At 37.4% G+C, this 27,285-nt stretch overlaps 1 protein-coding gene across 1 annotated transcript in view; it reads right to left on the bottom strand.

Annotated features, from left to right (window-relative positions):
* Positions 1 to 26,916, bottom strand: part of LOC140171523 (ATP-binding cassette sub-family C member 9-like) — a 54,116-nt gene extending 27,200 nt beyond the window's left edge. The window contains exons 1-18 of the mRNA XM_072194792.1: positions 26,263 to 26,916; positions 24,051 to 24,263; positions 22,270 to 22,443; positions 21,320 to 21,475; positions 20,490 to 20,639; positions 18,776 to 18,910; positions 16,911 to 17,073; positions 15,821 to 15,861; positions 13,349 to 13,609; positions 11,189 to 11,291; positions 10,338 to 10,390; positions 8,660 to 8,696; positions 8,257 to 8,362; positions 5,534 to 5,632; positions 4,509 to 4,674; positions 3,914 to 4,051; positions 3,199 to 3,409; positions 2,376 to 2,611 (exon numbers count right to left, since the gene is read on the bottom strand). Of these exons, the coding sequence (XP_072050893.1) occupies positions 2,376 to 2,611; positions 3,199 to 3,409; positions 3,914 to 4,051; positions 4,509 to 4,674; positions 5,534 to 5,632; positions 8,257 to 8,362; positions 8,660 to 8,696; positions 10,338 to 10,390; positions 11,189 to 11,291; positions 13,349 to 13,609; positions 15,821 to 15,861; positions 16,911 to 17,073; positions 18,776 to 18,910; positions 20,490 to 20,639; positions 21,320 to 21,475; positions 22,270 to 22,443; positions 24,051 to 24,263; positions 26,263 to 26,883 (3,063 nt within the window). The 5' untranslated portion in view covers positions 26,884 to 26,916. The remainder of the gene's footprint in view (positions 1 to 2,375; positions 2,612 to 3,198; positions 3,410 to 3,913; positions 4,052 to 4,508; positions 4,675 to 5,533; positions 5,633 to 8,256; positions 8,363 to 8,659; positions 8,697 to 10,337; positions 10,391 to 11,188; positions 11,292 to 13,348; positions 13,610 to 15,820; positions 15,862 to 16,910; positions 17,074 to 18,775; positions 18,911 to 20,489; positions 20,640 to 21,319; positions 21,476 to 22,269; positions 22,444 to 24,050; positions 24,264 to 26,262) is intronic.
* Between the last annotated feature and the right edge of the window lie 369 nt (positions 26,917 to 27,285).

Here is a 27,285-nt window from a genome sequence, read left to right as displayed (position 1 = left end):
TTCCATTACGGACAAAAAAAAATATGACGGAAAAGCTAGATATAGCTGATTTTAAAAGTTATATTTCATTATTTCCGTGCTAAATGGGCGTGGCAATTGGCCATATTGATGACGAAATGTGATTCTTACTGGCATTAAGGTCAGAACTGGGTAGCTGCCGATGATGTTATTTGATAATGTTTGCACGTAGGGAACTTAGGGGGCTGTCATTTTCTTCGGAAGGAAGGGGTTATGGATTTATTTATTTGGGAGTCAAGATAAGTATCCCCCCCCGCAGTGCCGCCAATGAACATAACTCTGACCCTAATTTTAACTCTAATTATAACGTAAATTGAGGAAACTATAACTTTAGCCCTTTTCGGTATAATGACACTCTCAAACTAATAGGCTAGATGTCCTCGCCCGACCTCCTCAACTCTAACTTACTCATTCGCTCGCAAATGGACAAAAAACAAATTCAAAATGTGTTTTAAGCACCTTTTGTGTCCCCCATGCTAAATCGGTAATCTGTACACCCTTTGTCACCCTTTGACGTACAATTTAGAGTATAAACACGTAGATGACTGTACATGATCTAATCATCCCGGCTGGAAGATGTTGAGGAAGACTCGTATACTATACATCACGCTCATACGTTATATGACAATTTGACGTACAATCACGTATGTGATGCATGGTTTGAGGTTTATTCAGCTAGTAAGTTAGATCTCGTCATACACATTATTGTCATGGTATTATATTGTAATTGTATACGTCAATTTTGTTCAGTTTGATTCAACAGGCTTATAAAGTTTTACTTTACACGGAAGGGAAAGTTAGCAAAAAACAATTAATTTATGAGTGTAAAAGGGAGGAGGGTGGTTTTGGGGGAAGGGGGGGGGTGGACAAGTAATATTTATAAAATTATAAGTAAGGCATGAAAGAGAGAAACCCTGTTCTACGGGCGAACGGACCTTTCAAGTAGGGTCGGTCGGTCGGTTGGTATTTTCTAAAAAAATTTAAATAACCCAAAAATCACAAAAATCTGTAAATAAATTTCAATTTGAGAAAATACAAAAAAAATTGTCCTGAAATTTCCGAAATTTGGGGTCGGCATTCATTTGTACAGGAAAAAAAATTGTTTCCCAATTTGTTCAAAATAGAACAGGGTTTTCGTTTTTCGTCGCATAAATAAAATTATAAAAGCGCATTTATATATACAACCGAAGTCTACTGCTAAAGACACATATTGATATTTTTCTTTAAATCATACTGAGCAACTTTCTAAGCTTTTAATGAAAGCCTTTCATAGTAAAAATACTTAGTGGTGAATCAAAACACAACATATTGTTAGGTGGCGGAAGAAGGGCAGTCAGTGACGGAAAATGTAGAAAATTTGAATCGTATGAGGGGTGTCTGAGACGGATGTGCTTCCCTCATAAGTGATAAACGTTGGCAAAATAAAACCCAATGGCCCAATTGAAGTCATTTGGTGGACAATTTTGGTACACACTTTTAGTTTGAAAAATCCGAATGAGTTAAATTAAGGCCCAAATTGAAGCCATTCGTGGACAGGTTTTCACTATTGTTGTATAAATTATTGCATTAAACATATCGTTTTGGGTGTCCAAAGCAGAAACGAAAAGCGAAATTTGTTTATCCATACACAGGGGGCGGGGGGGGTGCAAAATGAATGACCAATTGAAGCCATTTGGTGCATCATTTTTACACTTTCTCTCAGGGTATATAATAAAGAATCGATTATTTATGTTCAGTCAGATGCAGAACATTATCATTATGGGTTTGATAAAACGTGAGAAAGCCAGGCACCCCGGCCCAAATGCCGCCACCGGTTCCGCTGACGTTAGTTAGGGGATATGGTTATATCAGCCTGGAAGTGTAAAAATTCCAAGCGGCGTGCCAAAAATGTTTGCTTTCCACTCCCGGCTTGCCAAATGTGCTTTCCTCTCCTCTCGGCTTGCACATAAATGTTTGCCCTTTCCAGCAAATACACAACGTTTTACAGAAATGGTTTCAATGTCGGGTTATATAAACGTATAAATACGTTTTAATTATATTCATAAAACATTTTAGAAAACGTGAGACAAAACTTTCTAACAGAATGTTATTTATCTGTTGCCAAAATGATTTTACAAAAATAGTTTACGATAACGTTTTAAAAACGTATTCATGGTCTTTATATAATCCGAAATTTAAATGTTAGTTAAACGTTTTGAAAAACATGTTTTTTCTACCCCGCGCATGACAAACAAGCAGGTTTTAAAAAGGGAACGATGGTATTCCAAATCGCTATTGTTGGCACACTAACAGACCCATAGACTATGCATAGACCTACACATTAGTTTTGAAAGGAATAAAATACCACAACAGCTTACATTATTTGTAGATGCATTGACTTTTTCACTTGCTTCAGACCATGCGGCTAACCAGAAGAGTTTACTGAGAGTAACTGCTTCTAGTGTAAATCGCAATAAAACGTAGATTACTACGATAGGCCAGCCCATAGATTTTACAAAGTATTTATACACACGAAAAGACACCGATCCTCTTTCTAGTTCTTCATCTTGAGTCAGCTGGCCGTCATGATTCAAAGCCTGGTCGTTCGAATAATCTGTAGTAAAAACAACAATAATAATTTTTTAATGTGCTGTAGATTCAATGAGGCTAGTGTGAAAGCTATACCCGTAGCAGGGGCGTAGCCAGCTTTCTTAGTGTGTTGGGCAAAATTAAAAATTCGGGGGTAAAGACGAAAAACATTTCTCGGTTTGCTCATTTTGACCCGTTACTATCGATGGAATATACACATATGGCGTTTTTACAGAGAGACTGTACATTTAAAGTCTTCAAGCTTGCAAAAAGGCTTTATCGGGACAATGTTCTGACTCAAACCAAATCATCAATGCCCAGGACCATGGCTCCATCCAAATCAACGTAAGAGAGGTGGATCCCATCACAGGACTCTATGTTGACACCTATGCCATCTGTGGTCAACTCAGGAGATTGGGTGAATCTGTTGACAGCTTATTTAGGCTTTCAAAACAAGATGAAATTCTGGGAAAGAATTTCTGGGCCAAGTCTCATGTGTCTATTTTGCCCACTATAATATCTTTGGAAAGTACAAACATTGGTAGTTAAAGGAATTACTGTGTCCTTTAACACACTGGAATGCTTAAGAGCATAGAAGATTCTCTACATTACCATTATTGATGCCTTTTCCAGGGACCCTTTGATAGACCTGTTTCATCAATGCGTGGCTTTCTTCCTCGACATCCGATTCAGATTGTTGAAATTCCGACTCCGTCCTTTCCACCAGGGATTGTTTCCAACTGGCAAAGAGTGATGGATCTGAAGACCTCACTTCGTCAAAGGTGCCGTCGTGAACAATAGCACAATCTTGCATAACTAGTACCTGGCAGGTTGTCCGTGTCATAAGGATTGCATGTACCGTAATTCATAGTAGATAGATATACGCAAAAATACGGTGAATATTTATCATGCGTGTATTAAACACTTAACAAAAAGTAGCAGGTGAGCAAACCAAGTAAAACCAGAATTCTTTATCTATAATGTAAAATGGCGAAATGCTTAATAGTAGCATCACGTTGTTTATTTTTACGTCGTCCACCCTGTTATATATTGACGACACATGACTCCATCTACGCAATTTGCGACCTTTTCAATGCGTTTAGTAAACATGGTAAAGAACAAGCATTTGATCATGTTGATTGTTTGAGAGTGGCGTCCCGTCCCTACTCTATTCCAGTTATTATTTTAATTCTTTGTTTACTAACTTCAATAATTAAGTCCAGCATGCTTATTTAACTTTGAACGTCTGGCTTCGATAATCAGGACCCATGCGTGTTTCGGCACGGAATGACCGGACAAACAAACAAGCAAACTGAGACATTTTTACCTTGTCTGCGTATTGTAAGAACTGCAGCTGATGCGTTACCAAGACAACGGTCTTGCCATCCTTAATAAGTATGCCAATGATACCTTCTTTAAATAGATGGCCTCCAACATGGACATCAAGAGCAGATAATGGATCATCCTAATCAAATAAAACGAAGTTTTATATCAAATTTATTAATTCTTTTGCGGTTGTTAAAGACGGTCCTACAAAAGTTCATACTTAAAATTTCAATTTGCATAGCTTCACAAAATCGCCCAGCTAATCCGCTATCAAAATGACTTTGCGACGTGTGCTAACAAAGCTCGCAAAAATTTGCAATTTTAATGCTGGAATGGGCCGAAATAAGGATAATTGTTGTTCCAAAAGCCCAAACGGAATGTACACATCATAAATTGAATTAATTTTGTCCTGGTATTTTGGCGGTCGGTACGCAACTATTTCAGGGCGTCCGCCGGACGGGTTGGTTAGGATAACAGCACGTCCGAAGACAAAGTACCCCGTCTAGGACGGGCGGACGGGCTCGTATTTGTAAACATGTTAAGCCCATAACCCGAGTAGCTCCATGAAAATGACGTTGCACAGTATTGCTACTTACCAAAAGCACGATATTGTTTTCAGAATACATAGCTCGAGCCACACTAACTCTTTGTTTCTGTCCTCCACTCAGATTAATGCCCTTTTCACCAATCTCGGTCAAATCTCCTGCTGGAAGGATGTCGATGTCTTGCTGAAGTGCGCATGCGTCAATAATCCGCTTGTATCTGAGGGAAGAATAATATTCTGGATGATTAAAACCAAGGTCTTAGACAGCTCCATTGCCGGGTAGGTAAAGTCTTTTGCCTTTTGTAGAATCAAACCTCAGGTTAAAAAAACCCCTCAAGGTATGAAACGGATAAAGTATTGGACATTACTTTGTTGTTTTGTTAAGCCCCTCTTGAGCCAGGGCAGACCGTTCATTGTTGGAAAAATGTAAAACAGATTTAACCTGGACATGTATGACTCTTTATCAAAGAGTCATACAAAACCAGACATTATTTTTTATTGGCCTACAGACAAGCGAATCATTCTCATTTGAGCCTATATCCAAAAACGATCGGTTCTCGTCTTTGTTTCCGACATCATCGACACGTATGATTGCTCGTTATTGCATGATGTCGGCTTTAGAGGTTTGATCGACACCGACAACAAAAACGCTTCTTCTGTTTCCGCCATTATCGACGCCAGGTATGATTGCTCGTTATCGCAAATGTCGGCTTTAGAGGTTTGATCGACACCGATGACAAAAATAGGCTGACTCGGTTGTCAAAGCAACTAAATATCCCACCAAGGTCAAGGAATTGAAAGATGAACTATCCAAGTCTATTCTCATGCTTTGATCATGTCACATTTAATACCTGACACGAGACAAAATGGCCCCAGAAGTCATTTTACTGTTTTCTTCCAGTCATTACGTGTTTTCTCGTAGTTTTTTTTAAAAATATTATCAATGATACTATTGTGTTTTACCTAGCCGGAGATCGGTATGGATATCAGTTGTTCTTGCGGTTTTCTTCTTTTGGCTAATAAATATGCTTAAAAAATTACAACGTTTTCACTTGGAAGGGCACTTTATATATTAACCTGGATTTGTTATATGGTTTCCCAAACAATATGTTTGTCTTCAGTGATGCGTTAAGAATCCAAGCTGTTTGTGCAGAGTAAGCCACTCCGTTGTTTTGACTGATTAAAGAAAAGAAAACACTTTGCATAAGTATAAACCAAATAAAACTATTTTACCTGTATCAAGGTATGATGATAGCTAATACAGCTTCAACAACAACAAATATTTTAAATATCTGAATGTATTGCGTAACAATGCATTGTAACGGGATATTATAGTGGGAATTCCAATTGAATGAACGCAGCTTTCAATAGCGTGACGACCTTTTGCGTACACTGCGCGATGTACGCCAGCGTTTGCGACTGTGCGTGAGTAACGCGAAGTGAATCTAACCATGCCAACGCACACGTGATTGGTTAGCATTGTATCCAAGGTCGTGCGTTCTCGTTGTAGTTTAAAATACGCGATATGCGATCGCGGTTGGATCGAGTACAGCTGTTGAAAGCTGCGTTCATTAAATTGGAATTCCCACTATAGTTTTCGTGGACACATCATAGTATTGTTGTGAAATTGGCATAACACGTGAAGTGCTTTATGCGGTTTGCCGAGGGCCAGTTGGGATCAAGGTTGAAACGACTTTTCACTGTAAAAACCAAAAACAAAGAACAAAGAACAAAACAAAACAAAACAAAACAAAACAAGTGCTTTATGCGGTTTGCCGAGGGCCAGTTGGGATCAAGGTTGAAACGACTTTTCACTGTAAAAACCAAAAACAAACAACAAAACAAAACAAAAACAAAACAAAAAAACAACAACCAAAAAACAAACAAATTCGATACCGTAGATAAAATAATATAATTATGATATTAGAGTTTATAGTTGGGTGCAATGTTTATACAGTGTAAAGCCGTTGTGCGTGGTCGCTAACTGCGCTCGGCGAATCGCCTGCGGCACTCATATGTTATACCGCTAGTTGAGTAAACGGGAGCGGTTAGTAAACAGGGAGTGTTTAGTAAACGGGAGTAACGGTGATGATAATCATGCTGTCTTGGTGTAAATTATTCATCCAGCAATAATCAGATGTTAATAATCATGTTAGCTCCTGTCATGTAAGAAGCTAAACTTCCAGATCTGTGATGTTGTTCTCACTCAATCCCTGCATTTATTTTGCAAATTTGTCACCCAATTACCCCTTTTTTCACCAGCTTACACCCAATGACCCCCTTTTTTTAAATAGAAACTTACACGAAATCTGCAAATATTTTAGGCGCTTCGCGCGCATTGTGAACAAATTTAACATTTTTGTAGCCATGCATTTCAGTTTCAAAAAGACAAATTTTCACAAAACGTTGCCCAGAAAATTATGTTTTACGGTTAATGGCACTGAATTTTAGCGTTCTCGCACATTTTCTTGGACGCCCCCACTACTGAATAACCCCCTTTTTGACCATAATCGCCTTCGATAGACCCCTAGTGTCATACTCTGGTAGGGACAGGTACGTTATTTTCATATTCGAGTGCCCCCCCCCTCCCGGCGCACCGTCCATCAGACACCCTCCCTCCGCGTATTGATTAGAAGCTTGTTTTGGACATCCGATAACAACTATTATAGTGTCAAAGTGGTCGCGAAATGGCTTCAATTCGGTCTTTATTTTGACTTTTTTTTTCAAATAGGGCCTACCCAGGGGGCCACATCCCCCCTGGGTATTAAGAAGTGTCCGTTTTTGCTTCTGCTTCGGACAGCTGTACACTTATGTTTTAAACGATGATAACTACATTAGTGTCAAAATGGTGCTTCAATTGAGCCTTTATTTTGATTTTTTTTTCAAATACTCACCCCCCTTGATACCCCCTGCGTATAAAGAAGTATCAGTTTTGGCTTCTGTTTTGGACACCTGTACACTTTAAAGCAATGACAAAACAAAAATGGTCCCCGAAATGGCTTCAATTAGGCCTAGGCCTATATTTTTTATCAAGTGTTCAATTCTGAGTGGACACCCCCCCCCCTCCTCAGACCATCAGACAACCCTCTGCGGCGCGCGACCTATAAACCCAGACGCAGTACGTGTCAGGGTGCGTGACTCGCCACTAATAGCGCATTTGACGCGTTTTTGGTCATGACCTGAGCCGTAAGGTTATTGACCTCAACGGCCTAGCAACCGACCATTTTTTTTTGTTATTTCCATAGTGAATAGTTTTGCAAAAATGAACCTCAGATGGTTTAATGGCAATATGTAACCGATCAATGTACGAATAAATCAGAGCTGAAAGTGAAATCATCTCTGAGTGTATTCGCGAACAAGATTTAGCGACTTCCTTTTATTTATATAGATAGGGACTGTTTATAGTGATTTGGTATTAAGCACTATGCAGAAATTACACCATAAAATGCACCAATGACAGGCCTTCCCCCTAAATCCCGAAAGCTTTGGGACTGTCTAAAAACGCAAAATATTTCACCGGTGAATCACCCAGTGACATTTCTTGATTTTAGCAGTATTTTATTTCAGGAGAACATAAAGAGAGGTGTTGATATCACAAATGACAGGGGGCCGGGGAACAGATAGATAACCGGTATTGTTTGATAAGTCAATAATTAGCTTACTGTGACAGTGGCACAAAATAACTCATCAGTTCTTTTGTAACTACGTTGTAACATTAAATTATGTGCTACCCAAATACATTACTGTTTATCATGTTTATAGTAAGTGTAAATAGTATGCTAAATTCAATACAACCTTACTTGTGCACGTTGACAGTGCCTTTCAATGTTGTCATTTCACCAATGATGGCTGATAACAGGGACGATTTGCCACTACCTACAGCACCAACAACCATTATTAGTTTTCCTAACATAGAAAGTAAAAATCTGCATTAAAGTCGAGAGAGTGAAGTCACTGCCTCGATAATGCTATAATTGTTATAAAAATAAGTGGTCTCAGGGACATTTTCCCCGGACAATTCTTCTTCTGACGGACCATTACCAAAATACACCATCTCTATGCATAGATCAAAGTAGAAAAGGGTATGCAACTCTTTCACTTCATCATTGGCGTTCTCCTGATGGTGTATGAAATATTGAAGTGAATATCTTAATACGCTAGGTCTATATATTTTATACGCTATAATAGGTCTATATTGCTTACCTCTCTCAATAGACGTTTTATTCCCTCCATTCCATATCTAATCAGAGAAGGTAAAACATAAAGTTTTTTAACGGGCTTACACATCATGTTAGACTATATCAAATCGCATAATGGCTTGTTATGTTTGGTCAAACCACAGAATTCTCTCATTCTGTGGGTCACACATAAAACTGGTTCCAGTCCCCCGGGGTGGGGGGGGGGGGGGAGTGCGCGAAGCTCGCTCGAAGCTGCAGAGCGCGCAACGACTGGTGGCTTTTGTAACGTCAGAGAGAGCTTGTCATGATCCCCTACGCAATAAAACAAGTGCAAGGTCAACCATTGCGATCTCCGGTTTCTCAAACAGTTTCTCTGTTTGATTCAGTTAACAAATTCGGAATCTTTAATGAAAAGTATAATATGATTGACAATGATTCTGCCCAAACACAAATATAACTTTATAAAAAACACTAACAATTACTGCTTATCCAGCAGTCTTCTTTTTCTTGATTGCAAAGTTTTGTTGCACTAAATGTTCCGGATTTGATTATATGTGACCAGCTCCAACATAACTCGGAACAAGTCGCCAGGCATATGTTTGAGTTATATTCCCGCAAAAAATCAAATTTTGGAATTCTTAATTTCTAGGTATTGGGTGGACTTTCAAATCCTTGAAAGTATTTATTAAAAAGGGGTTTATTTAATCAATAATTGACAGTTGAACTATGATAATCGCTATTCAATCCTGTGTAAAGCAGGGAACTAATTAACTCATTTCTCAGAAATAGCAGTTCGGTAAAAATACCAAGGTATCATTTACAAAATCATCCATATCCTGAAAAGTATTGATGCTATGTATATATTTTTGGTATCATTTTGAAGCTTATTTTCCCATACTTACATTTGTATTCAAATCATGAAATGTCAAAAAGAACGGATCATATTCTGATCCAAACTTGTTCTGCGAAAATCATTGTTCAACGAAGTTCACTGAACACTTGAATTTATATATCCTTTGCGTATAAAATCCTCACGCAGATGACAATTTCCAAAATGGTGTTACTTTCACCAATCACTTACTTTCTCCAGGAAACATGCTTTTCTGCACTGAACCACTTTATTGACAGATGTGTTTTTCATAAATCAGACACCAACAAGTCGACAGGATAATATAAATCCTTTGGGGAGGAGGAACACTTTTGTGCACTTAAAATCATCTTCATTATTGCTGTAATAGCACATTATTGGCTATGCAAAACGACAGGTTCACGGGTACCTTACAATAATTTTCTTCATAAACTCTACCACGAGAACATGCTACTTTTACCTTTCATATCAAATTAATAAAACTGGAAATTCCTTAGCTATAATTCATGCTGCAACCTTCACCCTATTATAGCAACCGGGACTTTCCCACATCATGAAATACAATGTTTACATTGAGACGATATGGGGATTTCCAAAGATCATAAAAAAAATATAATTGAATTTGTTTTTCAGATCAAAACGGGATTCCCCCTAAAATATACACAAACTCTTGCACGATTACTTGAAAGGGGAGTTCTTTCATATCTCTCATAAAATAGCTTTAAATTGTAAACAAAGATAAACAATCAAATTAAATTACTCAGGGCAGATCACACTCTCCAAATCCAAAATATCCGTAATAAGTGTATGTTATACTTGTGTGTTAAACACTTACCTTGATAACGGTTACTTCGTCATCGACTGCACTTTTCCTCGATTGATCAACCCCTGCGTGCGAAAAAGTCAAGTTGCTTGTAGGATGTTGAAATGGGGCTACTAATTAAAGAAAATTGTGGTGTTTTTAATTGTTTTACTATAGATTTAAATCCAAACTAATGAGTTGTTGCGGTAATACCTTTTAAGAACGGTAGCGAATTTTTGCGTATTTTAATTAGTTTGATACTACATTGTGATGTTTTTACTTTACCAGAGTAAGGTTACGAGCTCCATCTATCTCCCAATACTTTGATCAGCTCGTAATCGGCGGGATTTTTTAGGATTTTAACACTACGCCGAAAAGTAGACCAACGTTAAAAGTGATATAGTTGACCGGCATGGTCTATATTTTGTATGTTCAAGAAAGTAGACAAAGTATAGGATTTCTCTTAATAGTTTGTGAAGTTTCTTGCAAGTTGTCACAAGACATTCAAAATAAAATATATTGATATTAATCCGCGATGTTATGAGGCCTGCCGATTACGAGCTGATCAAAGTATAGTTCAGCATTTATATTTTCTTGTTGCACTGTTAAATGCAATGTCGAGTGGTAAATCGCTCGCTAGAAATTGAGTTTGGGCGAGCGGTGGCGAGCGACAGCAATCGCTCGCCTCAAACGGCAAGGCCTGATGAAACATATCTTGCCCGCTCCAAAAAACCAAAAAACTGGCATGTGCAAAATAGGGAGAAAATATTTGTTGGCATACTGAGAGTGGGAATGAGCAATATTTGGCAGGCTGAGAGGGGAAGAGAGGGGAGCAATTGTGGCATAACATTTCACGTTTTTACTATTACTAGCAACTATTTTACCGTTAATGTGTGTCAGATGTTGGGTCATCATTAATGGTATTGTTTCCTCTTCTACACCAGAAAAGAATCCTTTCCATTTTCGCTTCCAATTGAATCTAAAACCCTGCATGTAAAAAAGGAAACGCAACACGACTGTGATCCGTATGCCTTGATCGGAATGCTATATAGTTGCATCATTTCCTTTCTAAAAATGTATACTTTTATATTCTTATCATCATTTAGATGCAATATCTAAATAAATTAAATTTAAATTATGGTGATATGGAAATTTCAAGGCAAAATTCCAATTGTATCTTTAATACACAGCTTTCGGCTCAACCACTACCACTAAATTTTGATAATTTTTACGATTTTCCAAATGAGCAATTTGACAACAAATCCTAAAATGTACATAGGTAAGTCTTGAAAGTGTTATAAACTGGTCCCAAAAAGTAACTTACCAGGTAAGAAATTCGTCTGTCAAGTTCAAACGACAAATCGTATTATACTGAATAGCATATGAGTGGAAGCGGTGTACATTTACGCGGAGTTTGACACCTCATTTGTCGCAAACAGATCAAAACTTTTGAAGTTATGCTCATTTGAACAAGCCTACTATCAAATTTGAAAGTTGCAGGTCACACCCAAGGTCCCCTAAATCCCTGGTCATCATATTGATTCTTTCCTCACAAGAAGCAATAGGAAAGTTAGTCATGCAAAGAAGAAGAGGAGAGCACTGATTACACCTGTATACTGCCAACCATCTCAAGTGGTATGAGTGCAACTTTCATTCCAGTGGATAGGTTCGGTTAAATAAGCATAACTTCAAAAATACTCATCCGTTTGCAACAAATGAGGTGTCAAAATTCGCGTAAATTAACACTGCTTCCACTCATATCCCATTTAGTGTAACACAATTTGTCGTTTGAATTTGACAGACAAATTTCTTACCTGGTAAGTTTCTTTTTTGGAGCAGTTTAGATGTTTAACATGGGGTTATTTGGAAAGATTTAGTATTTGAAACTATGTCGATTGAAATAAAAATATTCCCCATTTTGGAACAAATTTAGGCACCACTTCTCAAAATCATTGTTTGGTTGGTTTTTGACCGATATTTATAATATTCATTATGCAGTCATGTCCACAGCAGAATTCACCACGACCTTTGCAGGACTTAAACCCCATTAAACCAAGATAAACCTCATTGAAAACAGCTCAACTATGTTAAATCAGGGATGTGTCTCATAGCCCTGGTTAAATCCATAAACATATGTTTCTGATTTACCTGTGCGATATTTCAATGTGCTGTGATGAAATAGGTATTATAATTTCAGTTGGATGCACCATTACAAAGCAAACGCACAGTAACAATAGTGAGCGTGGCCTTTGTTTCCGAAATGAGAACAATAGTCTGCTTATTGTTATCCAGACATGTTGATGGTACAACTCATTTCAAACTTGTCACAGTTATTGTGATCGTATCACACAAGTAAATGTGAAACATGTGATTTTGGAAAGTTTTTTCATTTTTTAGCTCCCTATCAGTCAGAACTCCATATTTGGGAGGGCTCGACAACAATCTTCCCAAAATCGCATTTTAATCATTTTTAGATGACCATAGAGGGAAAGAATTGAAATTTATTTACAGCTTCTATGGCAAAAATTGATCAAATCGATCACACGATGGTGCTCGTTCGAAGTTGGAGGTATCGCGAGTCAGATGTGAGCACAATTTGCCATTGAAATTACACGTCCGACTGTTATGAAATTTTGGAAGACTCTGTTCGGGAAAACAGCTCGACAACAGCTTTCCCCTGACATTTTTTTACTTCAAATTGTAGTATGTTAAGGATGAACATTATAATTCACATGTGAGCTTCTATAGCTATTATTGAGTGAAGGGATTTTCCACCAGCCCACTAACTAGTCCTTTGCCTATACATACAGTACAGTGAGTGAGCTAGATGTCAATCATCAATTGGAGCGCTGTGTGTGCACTGAATAGGAAAAACGGACAGTAACTGCATAATGTGGAGTGTTTAAAATGCTACCAGTTCGTGTTGTTGTCAGGTTTAATGTTATAGTAAGAACCAATGCTTACCATTGCTTCCATTCACATGAAGGTATAGCAAGTTTTAACTGTAAAGTTTGTAAATATTAGTTGAATCATTGAAAGCATACCTTACTAGTTCCATTATGTGGTGGCATTCCTACGTTAGGTGTCTCGTCGATGTGGCCCCCTATTTCTGTTTCCGTCTCTTTTTCGGAGTGAGTAAAAAACTTGGTTAAACGCCGAGTCGCCACCGTGGCATTCACCAGAGTGCTCAATATGTTGGGAAAATTAAACAGGGGATCGTATACAAAATAGCATAAAATTAGCACTGTAAACGCTAAACTAGCAGTGATATTATTCCCCGTCAAGTACGGATAAGTGGCGTAGAGCTGAAATTAAAAACATCCATATGCTCGTATTAGCTTTACTTTGCATGTTGCTACATATAGCATGGTGGTTTTTGACATCAATAACAGCCATTTATAATAGCGTCTCTGCCAAAAGTTACAAAGTAAAAGAGATAAACAGAAAACATTTATAAGCAAGAACGACAACTCATTGAAACAAATATGTCTTAATGTGGCACGTAGGATCACTCAAACTGGGAAATTTTAGATATTGTTGTGTATTGTATCTCTAAAAGTAATGATGATAAGTACATAAAAGTACACATTTTTAGAAAGGAAATGATGCAAGGAATCCAACTTTTTGAGAAAAGTGCCAATTAAGCGGGATTAATAATAAAATGCAATCTCTATGTGAATAATAATTTGTAAGTGCTTCAGTAAATATTTTCGCTATGGTTCAATACAAAAGTAGGTTATTATGAAAACAGAAAACATTAATAATTAATAAACGATACAAGAGGGAACCTTGATATGCGAACAACGGAAAGAAAAGCAAGGTACACCAACTTGATGTGGGAAAGCAAGCAAAACACACCACAGTATGCAGAGAGGACAACAAATAAGTTTGTTGTTCGATTTGGAACTTGTGATGAGTAGACCACTTTTTTCACGCTCCAAATTTGACGCAAAATTGCACATTTCTTGTTCAAATCACTTCTCATGCTACTTGAATTCCAGTCTTAAGGTAATCTCATTTGAAATTAACACTCCCTATGAGGAAGATTAAGGGATCTAAAATGAGCGTTTATTGCGTTTCGACAGTATTTTTTGTGGGACATGAGAGCACCTCAGACCTATCGAATTGCATTCTGAATACGAAGCATGTCTTTCTGATATCAAATAATTTTCATTTTTTGAAAATCACAATATAATACAAATTTTATGACAAATTATAAAAATTTGATATTTTTCAAATTTTTGATATATAACAGTCCTCGAAGTAAATTATATAAATCTAATGACATATTCTTAAAGTGTATGTAGCAGGGAGAGGAAAAGCCGACGGTCAATTGAAAATTTTGACCTTTCATATTGAAGATATGGATTTTTTTCCCAAAAGACCAAATTTTTTGGTGTTTTGGGAAAAAATCCATATCTTCAATACGAAAGGTCAAAATTTTCAATTGATCGTCGGCTTTTCATCCCACCTACATACACTTTAAGTATAAATCATCAGATTTATAAAGTTTACTTCAAGTACTGTTAAATATCAAAATATCAATTTTAATGATTTGCCATAAAACGTGTATTAAATTGCGAATTTCAAAAAACCAACATTATTTGATATCAGAATGACATCCTTCGTATTCATAATGCAATTCGATATGTCTGATGTGCTCTAACGTCCCACAATAAATACTGTCCAAACGTTCATACCCCAGCCCTTAAAGGCCCTTTCAGTGATTTCACAGGAACATCAAAAAAAATGGAAATTTGTCAGAGTTGCTTAGAAATAAAGAATAAGTCTACAGAATTTCATTAAACCACTTTTCCCTTAATACATCGACAAATTAGTCAAAAAACAGAAGTTTTAGAAAGGTTTTCTACTTCAACTCTGAGAAAATCGAGATTTTCGTACAGTGCGCCACCAATCGACTGGAAAAACTTCCTAGTCCAGTGTTTCTAACACGGGGAAGTAGAGTCTAAATTGATTTAAAACAGACGCTTTTAAGCTACAATTTTGTAGTAGAAAACAAAATAAGCAATTAAAGATCACCGAGGCAAACTAACGGTCAATTCAAATATGAAAAACAGTTAAAATTGTGTATTTTGTTTAAAATAGTAGCTACTGATGTAATAAGTAGTAGAAACAATACGCAACGCGTGTTGGTACGTGGAGAGTGAGCTTCTTTCGATCTCGAGTCGGACTTTTTGTACTGTCAGTATCAAAAGTCCAGAATCATGCAAATGCTTTATTTTGTCTAAAATACGTGGCTTTCGACCGAACCACTAGCAGGCTATGTTAGCACATCTATGCCAATTACAAAGGTACCAAAATCTGAATTTTGATGATTTTTACGATCGTCCGGATGAGCAAATCACTGAATGGGCCTTTAAGGTCATGTTCCGTATTAGGGTGTACGGACTCTCATTACTACCCTTGGCTATTATATATAGGACAAACTTGTCACGCGGTCAGTTAGCTCCTTGATTTAAAATTTTTTCCTAAGTTTGAATTTAAAAGTTACATACCACCAGTGGAATGCTATTTCCTACTGTATATGCTACAGTCACTTGGATTTGGAATGTTGATTGGCGAGAAGATGACGAAAGTAAACAAAGAAAAAGAAAACTGCGTAAATCATTTTAGTTAATTCTTTAATTGCATTATATTATGTTAGCTCGAGTTCAAATAAATCATAATAAGGATTAGATAGTGACATCTGCACAGTATTGTTATGGGTCCTGAGAGCATATTATACATATCCAATTGTATTCTGAATACGAGTAATATATCAAATAATTTTGATGTTTTGAAATTTGCAATATACATGTAATACAAATTTTATGTCAAATTATTAAAATTTGATATTTTTGACATTTTGCAGTCCTTGAAGTAAACTTTATAAATCTAATAATATGTTCTCAAAGTGTATGTAGCGGGGATGAAAAGCTGACCATCAATTGAAAAGTTTGACCTTTTATATTAAAGATATACATTCCCCCCCAGATCTAAAATTTGTTTGTGTTTTGGGGAAAAATCTATATCTTCAATACAAAAGGTTAAATATGATAGACGGCTTTTCATTCCAACTACATACACTACAATACCACACAAGAGGTCTTCACACTGTATCAAGAAGCTAGAAAGCAAATAGGCTAATTATGAAGAAAAAAGTTTTTAAAAGTTCATCGATGACTTGTTTCTCCCAAGCTGGCCGACGTGGCCGACCGACCAACTACTACGCCATAGTACACACCTCAAATACACAAAGTCCGCAGTTATGTAACCCATCCTACACCAAAACCTGATCTTGTACAGACAATTTGGTTAACAAGGTCTTGGTAGCTCCAATTGGATACCATTTGCTACTAAACAGTCTAAATTGACAAAGATTGATATCAGTGAATCAAATTGGAGCTAATATGAGTCTACACACGACCTTATGAATCAAATTGTCATAACGAAAACAGGCTTTGGTGTAGGACGGGTTGAATAACTGCGGACATTCTCTATTTGAAGTATTTATAATCCCCAAACATCACAGTGTTATGAGGACCAATTTCCGATCTTAGTCTCATTTAGTGACGTTTTATTACTTACATGTATATCTCAACTTACCTAAATTCACAAATTGGAAATTTAATTGGTATAAAGACTTTAGTTCTTCATTTCTGGCTTCCATTATGCGCTCTCTAAACTCATCTTCCCATCCATAGAGTTTGAGTAACTTGATGCCTTGAAGCATCTCATTGGAGCGTTTAAGTCGAACATCAGAGTTTTTCTGGTATTGGGAGGAAAACACATAATCTTTGTTAAAGGGAATTTTTTTCTAAAAAAAATACCTAAAAATTTAAAGTCTTTTTTGTTTAAAAAAATGTAGCTCTTCAATACCAATGGTCACTTGATGGTCGGCCTTTCATCCCAGCTATATACACTTGAAGTATATATCATTAGATTTATAAATATAAATATGCAAATATGCCAATTATGCACTAAAAACCCCTCGAAACAACAACATGCGATACAGGAGGTCAATATATTGTATCACACTACCAAGATAAAAGTTCATTGGTGATTTGTTTCCGTCCAGGACCATTAAATGTCAAAAAATTTTAAAAATTCAATTTGTAATAATTTGCCATAAACTTTGTATTTCATCGCAAATTTCAAAAAATCTAAATTATTTGATATCAGATGACCATTCTTCGTGTTCAGAATGCAATTTGATGTGTCTGATGTGCTCTCAGGCTCTACAAAAATACTGTTCTATGGTGGGTGACCGACCCCTTAACGTTTAAATGAAAAAATACAGGGTATTAAAAAAGAAACCCAAAACCAACCAACCAATCAAACAAACAAACTAGAAAAAAACCAACAACAAAAAACAAAACAACAAAAACCCAAAACAAAAAACAACAACCACAAAACAAAAACAAAAACCCCAAAACACACACACAAAAAAACCCCAAAAACACCAGTACCCTCATCATATCTTCAGAAGTTGTAAGCCGACTAAAATATTTTTTCGGTTCATTAAGGGTAAACGAGGTATTGTTGGTCGAAGCAACCAAAAAAAAATCGATTTTCATTATCTGAATCAATATATTATTGAAAAATAACACTTTGGTGTTTTGCAAAAGTTCATTCTACAAATCATATACTTTGAAAACTTGCTTAATTTATTGTTGTTAATAAGTTATGTACGTTTTACAAAAGTGTGTTGTTTCAGCCCTCTTTACAACATAACTCAAGAACTACAGGACCTACAAAAGTATCTGTGATATTTGAATTCTTCTACACGCTCGCTATGAATTGAGCAATGCAATTTTTTCCAAAGCTAACTACCATTCGCCAGATGCTGCGAACTACTTTTCCTTTGGCTACTTCAACAATACATCGTATACCCTTAAAGCTAACGATTAAAGGTGTCTTTACATTTCAAATTATATTTGACCAACTTTTCTAAAATAGGCGGAAAAGAGGGCGCAACGAGGGTTCTGATTTTCTAGGACTTCACACCCTGTATTTAACCTTTCAAAATCGATTTTGCATGTTTATGAACCTCGTTGATCAGAAATGCAAGTAATTAAAAGTAACAAAAATATAGTATACGTGCAAAGACAAAATTATGTCCATTGACACCTGTACACATTCTGAGCTTGGAAGACATGGATAAAACGTGGTAAGACAATAATGGTTCTGCAAGTTGGTGTTTATGGTGCATGGTAGGGGTGTGTGTGTGTGGGTTGGGGTGTGGGGGGGGGTGTCTGGGGGTGGTGGTGGGGGTGTAGATGTAGGTTATATGGGGAGTTTTTCTCTATGTATGTATGGTAGGTGTTCTTCTTTGTGTGTATGTATTTGTAATATCATTGAAGGGGTGTGTAGCGGGATATGTTTGGGCGGGGGTGACCGCATGTGGGTATGGTATCAAGACTTACATTGTTCAGATTCCTATGGTTTGGCAAACCTTATTTGATACATACCTGTGTCAGAGTCTGATATTTGGCTATTTGTCCAATAACGGCCTTTTGCAAGGGAATCATAAGAAGCGCAACAAGAAAACCAAAAATAGCCGACCAACCCACGAAGAAAGATAATGTAATCCCAACACACACTACCTGTTGAACAAAAAAATACACAAAACGCTACATTACAACTTTCTAAGTTGTAAGAACTTGAAACGAGTAACCGTTTTAAAATAGCCCGCCACCACACCACCCTACTTATGATGCGTCCCTTTTCAAACTCCTTGCGTAGTGACAATTCGCCACCATCATTTCAATAGCGTGCACAATAATCAATTCAAATAGCGCGTCTTAGGAATGGATTTCAATCTCACCCAAGCTCTCATTATCCTACAGGTGCAGGTATCATCTACAGAAGAACATTCAACACTTCGAGGGTTGAGAGCCAAAAAGCCTCAACTCACAATCACCTACTCCCACAAAATGAGCATAAAGTCGCTCGGCCACTATAGAAGATACAGTCCATTAATCATCACAAAATTCAAAAGAAAACAAAAGACAGTGTGGAGGAAATATTGATGTTTAAAAACAAAGCAAGGTGCGAACTTTATGCTCCGTTTGTGAGAGCTGGTCATAGTGTGTTTAGGCTTTCTGGTTCTGAACCCGCGACTTGTTGCTTTGCATGGATTGGGGGATTATTGCAAAACGAGGCGGACATATATATATACGGTATGTACTCTAATTTAGGTGAGGAATACAGGGTGTCCCAAAAAAAAGAGGCCCCTCATTGCGCACTCTTTTTCTCCTATTTTTGAGAAGTTGATTAAATATATTTTGATATGTAAAGAAACCTTTAATCGTTAGCTTTAATAAACCAAAACAATTATTTCAATCGGCTCACAACTTTTGAAGATATGCCCTTTGAATAAAAGTACCCGTTTTTCACTCTGTCCACGGATAGCAAACAGAAAGGTTGGGATGGCTCATGCTGTGGAGTGGCCTGCACGATCACCAGACCTCACACCACTTGATTTTTTTCCTTTGTGACAAAATCCAAGATCTTCGCAAACGTATTACTGAATGCATTCGCAAGTATCCGGCGCACAAGGATGGTACGCAACGCAATTGATGCAATGAGGACAAGGGCTGAAACCTGTATTCGCCAAGGAGGCAACCAGGTAGAGGACAGAGCAGCACAGTAAACTCACTTCAGAAGAACTCAATACAAACCAAACAGCCTTTTAGGGCTACCTTTTCTCCTAAAAATAGAAATGACTTATGTTGTAAATAAAAAAAAGAAAGCAAGAAACAACACAGTAAGAAACTAAGAAACATAAAACATCCATTTTACCCACACATTAATGACACTATTTACAAAATCCATTGCCCATAAACCCCCGGTAAAGCCCATTCCATAAATAAAGTTATTTTATAAAGTTATCATTGAGGAACGTTTGATATTAATGCATGGTATGTGTACTCCTTTTCAATCTTTGAAGTAGCGAAACCTTCTACGTGGACAGAGTGAAGAACGGGTACATTTCTTTGAAAGCGCATATCTTCAAAAGTTATGAGTTGATTGATATAATTGTTTTGGTTTATTTAAGCTAACAACTCAAGGTTTCTTTACATACCAAAATATATTTGATCAACTTTTCAGAAATAGGAGAAAAAGAGGGCGCAATAAGGGGCCTCTTTTTTTGGGACACCCTGTATAATAGTATCAACTTACTCGGGTAGGTACAGACCACACCAGGTGTAATTTTTCACATAAATATTGAAGGTTCATCGCGTCAGTAGACATGTGATTAGTGATGTTACCCATGGTCAGGTCTTCTCCCGCCAGATTGTAGATACGGAGTGTCTTCTCGTAGACGAGAGCCTGTCGGGATAGAATCACAAAATGATTTGACATTGATTGACTAGGGGCATGCTTCCCCACTCTTCAATGGATCTTGGCAGGTCCCAAAATAGTGTACAGATACGGTCCCTGTATCTGGCTAGTAAACGTACTAAATACGTTCCCTAGATCTATTGTCTCTTTTTCCTGCTGGTATATTTTGTTTATGCTCTGTATGCGCCATGAGTGTTTGTTGCGGATTTGCGCGCTTCACAAGTGTACATATTATTAATTATTATTATCATTAGCATGAGTTTGAAATAACCAGTATATGAATGAGCGAAGAAAATGTTTCTGCTATGAATTCAGGGGCGGATTTAGGGGGGCGCAGCCGGCGCGCGCCCCCCCTATTTTTTGCCTAGCAAAGGGCGCCGGCCCAACTTAAAATTTAAAAAAATGAAAGAAATATAAAAAATGAACAAATTCGGCCATGAGCAGCAAACAATGGGCCAAAACCGTTGAGTTAAATTCAATTTATAGCGTGTATAGCTTTTGTATAGGGGCTATTGCAACTTCTGAAATCCGACCGTTTACCATTGAAATGAGCAACAAATGAGGTATCAAAATTTGCAGTATGAAATACTGCATGCAGCGAGTTTATTGATTTGCTCAATATTTTTTTGGTTTATTTTAAATCATCTCGACGATTTTTAAATACCCACCTGCATGCCAGATCTCAAATGTACACCCACGCATGTACTAAAATAATCATGTACTTTGGATGAAATAGAACTAATGAATGGGGCAGCAACAAATATCAAGCACAATATGTACACATTACTGAATAACTCTGATATCGTCACCATGTGTGGGCTGGTCTGGAAGAAAACAGTCAATAATAACAGGTCTAATTAAATACGGTGCGGATTAATTAAAATCCAATTATTATTATGTGTTCTTAAATGACAATACTGCTGACGATGAAGACGACGACGACGACGATGATCATGTTGCTGCTGCTGATGATGATAATGATGATGATAATGATGATGATGACATGAACTGAGAAGTTTATCTTACTGATAATATTAAAGGCTTATTCAGTGATCCCAGCGGAAGTGTAAACAATTAAAATTGTGTGTAAATTCCATACGCCATATTGCCATTAGGTATACCGTAAAACCCCGTCTACAAGCATATAGTGTGCTTCTGATGAAAGCTACATTAATCCAGTCGCCATTATGGAGTTTGAGCAAATAAATTACGGATCCAAGCATATACAAACAAGTATTATTTTAAGACCGATCTATTGTATTGGTATATTAACGCTTGCTTCGAATTCATTAAGGTTTTATAAAAAACACTATATATGCTTGAGACGGGGTTTTAAGGTATTTGAAATGAAAAAAAATATTGGCAAAAAAATGAGGAAAACTACAGTATTGACGAAGTTGAAGCCCCATTCAAATACATGTAGCTAATTTCTTACAGATCCATGTAAAATGTCTTAATTTGTCGTTAATACACGACGTTCGGCGTAACCACTAGCAGACTATGTTGGTACATCTATGACACTAACAAAGGTGCCATCATCTTTATTTTGATGATTTTTACGATCCTACGGATGAGCATATAACTAAATATGCATTAGTTTCAAGACTGAAGCACTTACATCTACTGAATTGGCCGTAAGTTGTTGTGTTATAACATACAGACATAATGGTTCGATGTAGATCACGAACTCCTGAGCAAATTTTGCGAGGAATGATTTGAATAACATGCCAGAAAATGTTTTATAATAAACCTTCCAGAGTGATGGTTCTCTACCGGCTTCAGTAGCATTTTCCTTTGAAAAGAGAAGTACAAAATAATCTATAAAAATAAGCTTACATATCTATGTTTACTTGAACGATTGTTTCATCAACTTTGCCTGGGGGAGTGGTCTAGCATAATGTGTGTATAAAATATGCCAGTGATTTTTGTTTCTGTTTTTTTTTTCTTGTGGGGTGCACAAAACCTACCACCACCTAAAGTCAATTTGTACCCCACAATCTATTGCTGCAACCAGTGTTGCAACTTGCAAAATACCCCACAACAATGCTGACATACCGAAGGACACAGTGGCTGTCAGCAGGTCAGCATTTGCCCATCACAAAATTAATGAAACAAGACCTCTTTTCAAATTAAAACTTTTGGTTTTTCTTTTGTTAAGAAACCAAAAATCAGTGGATTAAAAAGAGGTGCAGAACTTGTCTGCACTCATAACATTTAAAACTGAATTTAATTTATACTACATAGCTGAGCGAAAGCGATTGCGCGGATTTGGGGGAGGGCTTTGGGGCGCGAGCGTACCGGTGTAAAAGCAAGGGGCGGCAAAAGAAGGGGCGGCGGAAGTAGAAGGGGCGGCAAAAACATGAGAAACCCGGGAACAACTATTATGATATTTAGTCCCACCTTACATGCCTTAGGAGCTTGCAGACCTATGGTACTATGTTGCCAGGGACTTATGAAGGCATTATAATTGAATGCTATAACTGGTTTGATATTTAAATAGCTGGGCGGACCCAACGGTCACGATTTGCTTCGGTGAACTTTCTTATTCTTACTGTTTTTGACAGTGGGCGGCCTTTGACTGTATAGTTTGAGTGAACATGAATAGCCAGCTACGTAGTAACCAAAATAAACGAGTATAACGTGCGATGTTAATATCACAATAGTTGTTTCAAGAAATGTAATGAGAATAAAGCAATTCCAGCTAAAAATGATGTTGATTGCTCACATTTTTAGTGACGTTGCACCTCTGAGTGGTTTCATCAGATTGTCCAGTCTGATTAAACCTCGAGTTTAGTGGTGAAACGTCACTAAAAATGTAAATAGTCAACATCATTTTTCGCTGGAATTGTTATAAAAGAACCATGTTAACAGCTTTGGTTGACTTTTATACATGTTTTTAGATGGATTAAAGTACCTTGCCAGTTAGACTGCTTTGCATTCCCTTTTTGATACCATACCATTCCATGCATAAAACACAACACATCTCCAGTGATTGCTCTGCCCAGAGAAAAGGGCATTTTTATGGATAGCTACAACCATATAATTTAGTCTTGGGACAGTTTAGGACCATGCACTAAAATTGATCCCCCTCCCCTCGTAACAATGTTGATCGGGGTCTTATCATCAGGCTCCGTGTTGGACTCTGCAACATTGATTGGTGGGGAAGGAGGGGAGGGATATGGCTTACAGGAGGGTTGAGGCTACACGTAGAACATTACTTGAAAAACATCCATCAAAATTTACGTGACTGGCGATGAAAACAATGGGTGCAATTGATCATGTGTCCCAACACAATACTTCTATGATTGTAGCTGTTGAATCAGAACAGCATAGCCTTTCCAAGGTCAGAGGATTAGAGGGATGATGAACTAAAACGGTATACTAAAGTAGACTACCTACCATTTCGCGTTGGAATTCCTTTCGTAATTTCTCATAGTTGTATTCAGTTTGATGTTTCCTTGGTAACGTTCCCAGGTCTTTCATCTCCAGTGGTCGTTTGTATCCTAAATCCAGAAGCCAGCGAATCCAGAAGAAAAGTCCGAAGGACACACAGTTTACACAATCCTCATAGTAATTCATATCATGAGTTAGATTTTCCTCTGGAAACGAAACCTGCATGTATACATAAAGCATTAAGTCATTATTGATCATATCTTGATTCATCTGAAACACGGTCAAACTACTTTCTAAAAGTTGAATATTGCAGATATATAAGCATTACACCAGTATAAGTAATACACCATACATTTATAGACAACATTCTGTGGACTGGAACCATGAGCGTGTTTATAGTGAATATACCGCATTTTCAGTATACCGTACACGATAATCCTTGTATATGTACCGATACTCTTGCTGTTTATAGTGGGACACAGTTACCGCACAGATTATATACCAACTAACATTATCGTACATCGTACAAATATTGTGGCGCGAGCTATAAACAGCCCATTCAACAATATGATCATGGCGGTGAACATGTAGCTTCTGTTTTGATCACTCTTGGGGTGAGAATCGTTCCGAATGTCCTGCGCGCATCCTACGCATCATGAAGAAGCTCCTACTTCCGGTAATGCCGCACACAATTTATACTGGTGTGTTCATAGTGGGAATATCTCGCCACAATATCCTTCGGTTGAGAAGGATATCGATGTACCGTACATACAGGGTGTCCCAAAAAAAGAGGCCCCACATTGCGCCCTCTTTTCTCCTATTTCTGAAAAGTTGATCAAATATATTTTGGTATGTAAAGAAACCTTCAATCGTTAGCTTTAATAAACCAAAACAATTATTTCAATCGGCTCATAACTTTTGAAGATATGTCCTTTTAAAGAAATGTATCCGTTTTTCACTCTGTCCACGGAGGAGGTTTGGCTACTTCAAAGATTGAAAAGTGCATATACCATGCATGAATATAAAACATTCCTCGGTGATAACTTTATAAAATAGCAACTTTATTTAAGGGAATGGGCTTTACCGGTGGGCTTATGGGTTATGGATTTTGTTAAGTGTCATTAATTTGGGCGAAATTGATGTGGGATGGGACTTCTTTTGCTATACTTGCAATCACTTGTTTTTCTCGTTTCTTGCTTTCTTTTTATTGACAACATAAGTAATTTCTCTTTTTGGAATAAAAGGTAGCCCTGAAAAGGGCTGTTTAGTTTGTCTTTGGTTCTTTTGAAGTGAGTTTACTGTGCTGCTCTGCCCTCTGCCTGGTTGCCTCCGTGACGAATACATGTTTCAGCCCTAGTTCTCATTGCATTAATTGCGTTGCGTACCATCCTTAAGGCCTTGTGCGCCGGATACTTGCGAATGCAGCAGTAATACGGGGTTGCGAAGATGTTTGAAGCTAGCTGGTGATCCTCGCTTATAGTGAATTCTTTTCCAAGACTAATGCTATTATCTATCCATGTCATTAACCGTGTGTTTCGTTTAAATCTTTGATGTAGCCAAACCTCATCCGTGCACAGAGTGAAAAACGGGTACATTTCTTAAAGAGGGCATATCTTCAAAAATTGTGAGCCGATTGAAAGAATTGTTTTGGTTTATTAAAGCTAACGATTTAGGGTTTCTTTACATACCAAAATATATTTAATCAACGTTTCAGAAATAGGAAAAAAAGAGGGCGCAATGTGGGGCCTTTTTTTTGGGACACCCTGTACATATACTGCTAGTGTTTTTAGTGGGCAAGTATCCGGATAATCTCTAACCGGGTAGAAATTGTACCGCAATGTACCGCACATCTGCTCCCACTATAAACACGCTCACAGTCAAGGTTCTTGATCAGTACTCCAACTGGTACAATAGAGGAAGCTAGAGGATTGAGTGAGGCTAGTGACATACACAGACACCCCAGCAACCTAAACAAGGACAAGGGCCGGAACGACACGACCTGGTACCTGTCTACCGCAACATCAAGAACGTCAGTTTGAAAAAGGTTTAGCGACCGCGATCCGAAAGCTTACGTAAGTGAACATTTTTGTTATGAGAATTGTCATAAATTCATCAATATTATAAGATATGTTCATTGTCGTCTTTCGAGAACATTGCTTTCTTTTTTTGTTCATACATTTTGTTAATTTGTTATATAACTCTATGGAAAAATACTTACTTTGGAAGATGTCGACCATTGTAGAAATATTTCTAGTATAGCTAAAGTGCTGTAAACAAGTAGGTTGATAATTGTTATATCGTATCTAGCGATGTCAACTCCTGCCGATTCACTCAAGTGAAAATTCCACAGTTTGAACGTTTCATTAATAATCCCAATAACCCAATATACACATAGAATATGAAGCAAATTGACAGCTCGCCAACATTCACAATGATGGTAAAATATCAAAGAAAATACTACCCCTAAGGTTGAGAAGACTGCAGGAAGATAAAGTTGTGGTCGAGTAGTCGATGCTATTTGCTGGAAACTTTGGTCTGTTATAATACCTTCTCCAACCGACAATGCGCAAAAGGATAAAAATACAAGTAGGAGAATCCATCGGAATGTATGAGCGGGAAACTTGTGAAGATAAAAGCACGTGGTATGCCGATATGTTGAAAATGAATAGAAAATTAGTACCAGCGAAGAAATGAGGACGAATAAAATGTGAAGTAGCGTGGTAATGGCATTAACGATGCATGTGTCTTCTGTTATCCCAGTGAAATCATAGAATGTGGTTGAATTGTCATGATTCTTGTCTTCATGTCCACAAAACCAATCCCAAGATGCCGATCTCATTGTGTTGGATTCTCGGAGTCCTCCTGCGTGCAAACCTGAAATAGGGGAGATAAAAATGACCCAAACCAGGAGGATGAGTGTTTGTTATAAGGGCAATGTCGGTACACAGGGTCATAGGGCCAGCTTAAGGGAAAATATGATATACCACCACGGCCATTTTATTCATTCTACCGCATGGTCCCTGTTCTATTTTCTGTCGGACGCTCTATGCTATGCTAGTATCTGATCATGCGCAGATAAAATGATTAACATGCATGTAAATATCCCGCATATATAATGCCTTATCAGTATCATATACATGACGCAGTCATGTCTACAGTAGAATTCACCACGACCTTTGCAGGACTTAAACCCCATTAAAAGCTATTAAACCAAGATAACACTCATTGAAAACAGCTCAAC

This window comes from Amphiura filiformis, chromosome 15 (assembly GCF_039555335.1).
Source record: "Amphiura filiformis chromosome 15, Afil_fr2py, whole genome shotgun sequence".
Classification (NCBI taxonomy): Eukaryota; Metazoa; Echinodermata; class Ophiuroidea; order Amphilepidida; family Amphiuridae; genus Amphiura; species Amphiura filiformis.
The sequence above is the reverse complement of the archived record's forward strand: the minus strand, read 5'-3'. Positions and strand labels throughout refer to the sequence as shown.